The 6,552-nt window shown below is 34.3% G+C and overlaps 1 protein-coding gene across 1 annotated transcript in view; it reads right to left on the bottom strand.

Moving 5' to 3' along the window:
• LOC105114439 (Acyl-CoA N-acyltransferase with RING/FYVE/PHD-type zinc finger domain-containing protein) overlaps positions 1-5,116 on the bottom strand; it is an 8,661-nt gene extending 3,545 nt beyond the window's left edge. Inside the window, exons 1-9 of the mRNA XM_011010984.1 lie at positions 3,958-5,116; positions 3,782-3,868; positions 3,462-3,666; positions 3,263-3,371; positions 2,446-2,538; positions 2,234-2,315; positions 2,093-2,152; positions 1,958-2,010; positions 918-1,084 (exon numbers count right to left, since the gene is read on the bottom strand). Of these exons, the coding sequence (XP_011009286.1) occupies positions 918-1,084; positions 1,958-2,010; positions 2,093-2,152; positions 2,234-2,315; positions 2,446-2,538; positions 3,263-3,371; positions 3,462-3,666; positions 3,782-3,868; positions 3,958-4,902 (1,801 nt within the window). The 5' untranslated portion in view covers positions 4,903-5,116. The remainder of the gene's footprint in view (positions 1-917; positions 1,085-1,957; positions 2,011-2,092; positions 2,153-2,233; positions 2,316-2,445; positions 2,539-3,262; positions 3,372-3,461; positions 3,667-3,781; positions 3,869-3,957) is intronic.
• Between the last annotated feature and the right edge of the window lie 1,436 nt (positions 5,117-6,552).

Below are 6,552 nucleotides of genomic sequence, written 5' to 3' on the forward strand. Positions count from 1 at the left end.
GTTCGGTTTCGGTTTTATAACCGAAAAACCGAACCGAACCGAAACCGAAAAAAAACCGAGCCAAAACCGAGCCAAACCGGAAAAACCGAGCCAAAACGGAGAAAAACCGAGCCAAACCGATTTGAACCAGTTTTTCCCCTAAAAAACCGAACCGAACCGAAACCGGTCGGTTTGACCCGGTTTCGGGTTTTTTATCAAATTTTTTTTTTTTTCGGTTTGGTTATTTTTTTTGATAAAAACCGAACCGAACCGAAAATGATCACCCCTAAGCTTAATATAAAGGATTGTAAGAAGCAGTGCATAGGATAATCAGCAGGGGGATGAGGTGGTTACAGGACCAAGACAGCCTATTGTAACAGAATACCAGAGATCAGTATTCAGATCCAATTAGTATTATGATCTATAACGTTTCAGAAACAAAGACACAGGTATCCTTGACCACTCATTAGTTAGTAAAGCACTTATCTCTATATTAAATAACTCAGTATCATCATAATGCTTTTAACTGATACATTACAGCCATCTGGGAGCATATAACGAACAAAAATTGAAGCCAAGTCCATCTAAATGCTTCTCAATAAAGAGCAAACAGAGCAAAACACACATCTAACCTATCAATGCACTGTTATATGATTTTATACAATCTGGAGTGTAAGCTAGACACCCTGCCTACCTATGAAACGTTTTGACACTCTCCTCAGCAAATACTTCCAGTTTTACATCATTTCATGATAATTACATCTGTCCTGTATCTGTTCTACCTTGTCTATTTTCTCAGGATGTAACTTCTCTTTTCTAAGAATCCAATCTCATCTCACCTATCTTATTCCAGAGATACCAGTTCCAGAGCAAAATAGTGCAGTTCATCTTAATTAATTAAATTAATGATAAGAGAAAAATTCTAGGTAAAAATTCACCTTGGTGAAAAGCTCTTGGGCATACATCACAACACAAAAGTTTCCCACCATCTCTACAGATCTGGCATAGGTCATCATTCTCCTTGGTAGAGTGCCTCCGGCATTTTGATAGAGATACTGCTAATTCATGAAGAGACACACCATTGGATGTGTAAATGTGTAGGTAACTGTCCAAACAAAAGTTCAGTCAAGAGGAAATAATGAAATGAAAAAAGAGATAAAGAAATAATTTTTTATTTGTCTAAATTTCCCAAAACCTCCTACCAGCAAACAGATATTAAAACTAGGGTGTTAAAAAATTACTGAGTCATCTGTAATGTTTGCATTATCTAACCTGACTCAACCCATCAAAGTTGGTTAATGTGGATATTACAAATAAAAGTGGGTCAAAAAACCAAATAAATGGATCTTACAAATCGGATGTGGGTTGAGAATTTTAAAAACCACCCAACCTGACCCAACCCGCATAACCTATTTAGCTAGTTATATATATATATATATATTGTCCTTTTCTCTCTTCATTTTTCTATAGATATTGTTTTTTCATCTCATGTTTCAATCTATCATTTTTTTATGTTAAGTGTTAACTACATGTTTCAGATACTGTATAACACATTGCAATATCAATTGTGATTAAAGACAAATAATTATATGCTTTTGAAAGTGTATTTTTTTTAGAATCATTGAAGAATAAGGGAATTTATATGCTCAACCCACAGATATCTATAATATCCACAAAATTTAGCTCAACTAGATATATCCAACCCACTCAGGTCCAAAGACTTTTTGAATGGGTTGCTTACAATTATGGGTATCACCCCAACCCGACCCATGAACACCCCTAATTAAAACCATGCCATGTGGAATAAAATAATTAAATCCTGAACTTTTATCATTAATCAACATTGCAAAAGCAATAAAATCATGTCAGGTGGAATAAAAAGCTTAACGCTTGGACTTTTATATTACTCATCATTGCAAGCAATAATACAGAGCCAAGAGGCTCAAGACCACCCAAGTTTGAACATCTAAATACTCACGGTTTTCGACGTGATGCCCAACCAGCATGAGCTTCAAATTGAGAAGGGCTAACCTACTCATTAAATGTCAAAAAAATTAGATCTCTGACCAAATAAATACTCAGGCTAACAAAAAATCAGCAGAAGAAAGGTTACCTCAGAATTGCAGCATGAACAGAAAATCCCAGATCCCTTCTTGTAGCCTACCAGCAATTTCTGCCCAACACATTTATACTTAGAAAACAACATACAAATCAAAATCTATCAAATTATGGAATGTCATCATACTAGCACCACCTTTCCTTGAGAGTAATATCCAACTTCAGTTCCATCTGGCAAGACCTCTTCTTCAAAGACTAGCTTGTGCATTCGAATATCTCTATTAAATTTAAAAGAGTACATGAAAAATAAGAAACAACTCAAACAAATTAAAATACTGAACTTAGAAATCTAAAAAAGAAAGGAGCAAAAAATAAAAATAAAAAATGAAACACAAGTAGATTGCTAACTTTTTTGTAAGTCTCCCTTGACTATTGCTCTGTGATGGGCTAGACTTCAACAAAGCACTAGATGACTCTGGAACTAGAGGTGGTCTTGGTGTTCTGAAATAACACCAAGTAAAAACATCAAAACTTGAACAACTAATGAGAAAAGGATGGGCACAGTAAAGGAGGCTGCAATATATTTCATCATTGACCAAAAATAATAGTTTTTGAAATATCAGTAGTTGGATGTCCACACAATACAGGTATCTAACATGCACATGTGTGTAATTGAATGATGTCAAATTACCGATTGCACATGCAGCTAAACTTTACATTAAAATCCAGCTAAAGATCAGTGTCCTAAAATGGAAAATCAGAACAAATTTGACACCTTTATGATCTAGTATCTACCAATAAGAAGAATCCACAAAAACATTTTCTGTTAATTAATTTAATGAAAGTTAAATTCATCTTTATCTTTGATGGCAGGACAAGTTCCACAGCACAAGTACCGAAGTTACATGAATAATGTGTTGCAAAAAAATTCAATGGTTTCACAGCTTGTAAAATGTCACTACCAAACACAACAGTGTAAAGCGCTCAATCATTATTGGTATTTGATAACCAGAAAAATTATTTATCCAATAGAAACAGGGAGGTCTATGAGGCACATCAAATTTCATTAATCGCCTGCTCCACTATCCATGCTGGAAAAAAATTGTAAACAAACAACAGGTATTGGACCTAGATAAATAGATGGTGACAATAAAACATGCAGACTGTTTATTAAAACAAAAGATGTTCTAAATATCATATCAACATCATTTACTGAAAAGCATACCTTTCTTTTGTATCTGTTTCTGGTGCTGAGATAGCTTGTGAATCTTTCAATTCCAAGCACTGACTGCACAATACCTTTGATTTCCTGGTGTCAGCCCCTGTAATTGACCCTGCAATCCATCAAAAATGTCCAAACGAAACAGTCAAGAATATTTATACAGAATAAAATTAAATGATATCCAATATGATGAGAAGGAAACCTCTGCAGCTCAGACAGAAATTAGATTTCTTGGAAGGTGTAAAGCCAATAGAAAGCCGGATAGCTTCATCCAATATATCCAACGAAGAATTCTTGCATGCATTCATTACATCTCGGAGTGTATTTCCATTCTCCAGGCAAATATACTCTGGTGGACGTTTATTTGCACTGCCCGCATGCAGCTCAAAAATAGTAGGAGTAACAACCTAGATTGACAATTAAAAACAAAAAGCGCTCAACAATTCAAGCTAATAACCAAGATCGGACTAAAAAATTGAACAAAAAGGATGGTTGACATTTCAAAAAGTACACAATACTCACTTCCTTTCCTTTGCAATCATCGCAGAAACACAAAATTCCCGATTCCTTGACCACCCCATGCAACCCCTTCTCTCCAGGACCTCTTACCTACAATTAATATTTAACATAACTAAAGGCTGAGACAACAGAAACAACTCCGGTGTTCATCTAAATTATGTTGGCATGCTAAGTCATACCTTGGGACCTCGCAAATACTTCACCTTTTGTCCCTCGAGTATGCCTGAATCAAGAAGATCCTTCAACTTTGTTGGGAACTTCTTCAATCTATCAATGGCAAACATCTTCGTAGGTATGGTCGTAATAGCAGCAACAGACGAACTGCCTGTGTCATCAACTTTAACCCCGTCAGAGGAGGATACATCCAAAGGCTCTGTCTTCGGCTTCAATGCTGACCTGGTAAACCTCCTAAAAGGTTTTTCTTCTTCCACCTTACATTTACTATCACCATTAACTACAACTGGCTGGAATGACGCATTAACATATCCTCCCTCGTCATTTATAACCGAAACCGAGGACAACCCACTAGTCCCTTCCTCGCATGCATCATCCTTCTTCAATTCAAAACCACTCTTGCTCTCTAAGACCCTATTCACCATCGCCTTTGAATCTTCATCAATCAAAACTAACCCACTAGACCCTTCCTCACATGCATGAACCTTATCACCCTCCTTTACTTCACCACCACCCTTGTTTTCTATAACCCCACTTTCTGCCATGACCCCATCCATCAAAACCGGCACCAGCCCATTATTCTTTTCTTCACATTCAACTTCCTTTTCCTTTACTTCTTCAAATTCCTTCACTTCCACAATCTCACCATCACCATTGTTGTTCAATAAGGGAGCCAAGGATTCAACCCTTGCCTCCTCCAAATCAATAACAGCAACCTCCTCACCCTTTTCTAACAGACCACCTTTTTTCCTGCCAGAAGACTTCAACTTCTTACTGTTGTTACCGTTACTTCCATTGTTGCCTGGAGAAGAGGAGACCCGAGAGGACCGGGTTCGGCCCAGAGACCCACAGATCTCAGAATGGGCCCTGAAAGCAAACTCAAACTCTCGTTTGTGACCTGGTCGGACCTTTGCCACTGCCGCATCCTTGGCATCCGTACCGTTTGCCATAATGATTGAGATATAAAAAATCGAAGGCACTAGGCACTCTCTTTTTGGGTTTCTTTAGATTTCAATAGCATCAACAAATACGCATGTTATTATTTTTATTTGGATTTATATCTGAAACATGGAAGAAAAATTAGGGTTTGTTTTGAAAGTAACAGAGGATTAGAGAGGAGGAAGAGGAGAGAGACGACAATAGGGGCGAGAGAGATACGTAAGACCACCATGAATTATCTTAATTGACTGTTTATTTTATTTTTATTTTTGCTCTACTTTACCAAATGGAGATTGCTTTTGTTTTTAATTTTTAAATGGTCCTTGGAGTTTTGATATTATATACTTTGGACCCTTCAATGTAAAAGCTTCTCGTTTATATCCATGAAATGCACCTCGGTGTGAAATCTCTTACAGTAAAGTTAAATCATCCATGCATACTGAGACGCAATGCATTTATTATATAGTTTTTGGCAACTAGCAGGTGAAGAACAATGACGTGTTAAGTAGTTGAATTTTAATGTATGCTACATCTAGAAAATGCTTTCAAATCCAAGGTCTCAAGTTGACCACATAAAATTAATTACACGTGTAAATAAGATTAGTCTGACGTGGTTATCCTGTCCGAAGTTTTTTAAAATGCTATTCGGTTTTTACTTCCGTAATTATCGTAAATTGTATTTCAATCAGACGCATGTTGTGAAGTGAATAATCTTTTTTTCTTTTTTCTTTTTTCTTTTTTTTTGTATGTGTGAGGTTGGAATGCTAAAAAAAAAAGTAAATCCTAAGGACAATAGCCGCGTGGTTGGCCTCTTGCTTTTCAATTAAAATGCAATCAATATTCATCATATGGAAAATATATTAAAAAATTATTTTTAATATTAATATATCAATAAAATATAAAAATATAAAAAATTATTTTTAAATAAAAAATTAAAATTTTTACGATTTCAGTTATATTCCCAAAAAATACATGAAAAAAATAAATATAGAAGTAATTTATTTGATGTGAAACATAAAATTCCTTATACCTGTAAAATAAAAATAATTTCATGTGTTTAACAATCTGATTTCATATATAGTGTTTTTCTTTACTCTAGTATACAATTATTTATCATGAAAGCTAATAAACAACAATAATATTATATGTTATGTAAGTATTTAAATTTTATTAATTTTATGTTTTGATCATATATATATATATATATATATATTAGTTGTAAATCAATAAAATTCTTAATATATATAAGATTTAATTACTCAAAATATAACTCCAACCAGAACTTTAACAGCTAAATCTCTAAAATGATATAGAAATCATCTAATTTCAACCCTTTTTACTCCTTATTTTTCTAGCTTTTACATGTAACAAAAATGCAGGATTAATTCTATTCTATAGAAATTATTTGCGGTTAGTATTTAGTGTTTGGTTTTTTTACTTATGCATACAATTATTTAATATAAATATGGATAAGCAATAACAATGTTATTTATATATCAATTTAAAAAGTATAACTCAACTGGTTAGGTTTGAATTTGTTCTCTAGAAATCACTAATTCGAATTCCACAAATCTCAGGACTATTGAAAACTTATATGCCTTTTAATTTCAAGACCTGTAAAATTAATTAAAATACTCGCAAGCTAGCCTGAATACCCATAT

The sequence above is a fragment of the Populus euphratica genome, unplaced genomic scaffold, assembly GCF_000495115.2.
Source record: "Populus euphratica unplaced genomic scaffold, PopEup_1.0 scaffold523.1, whole genome shotgun sequence".
Taxonomy (NCBI): domain Eukaryota; kingdom Viridiplantae; phylum Streptophyta; class Magnoliopsida; order Malpighiales; family Salicaceae; genus Populus; species Populus euphratica.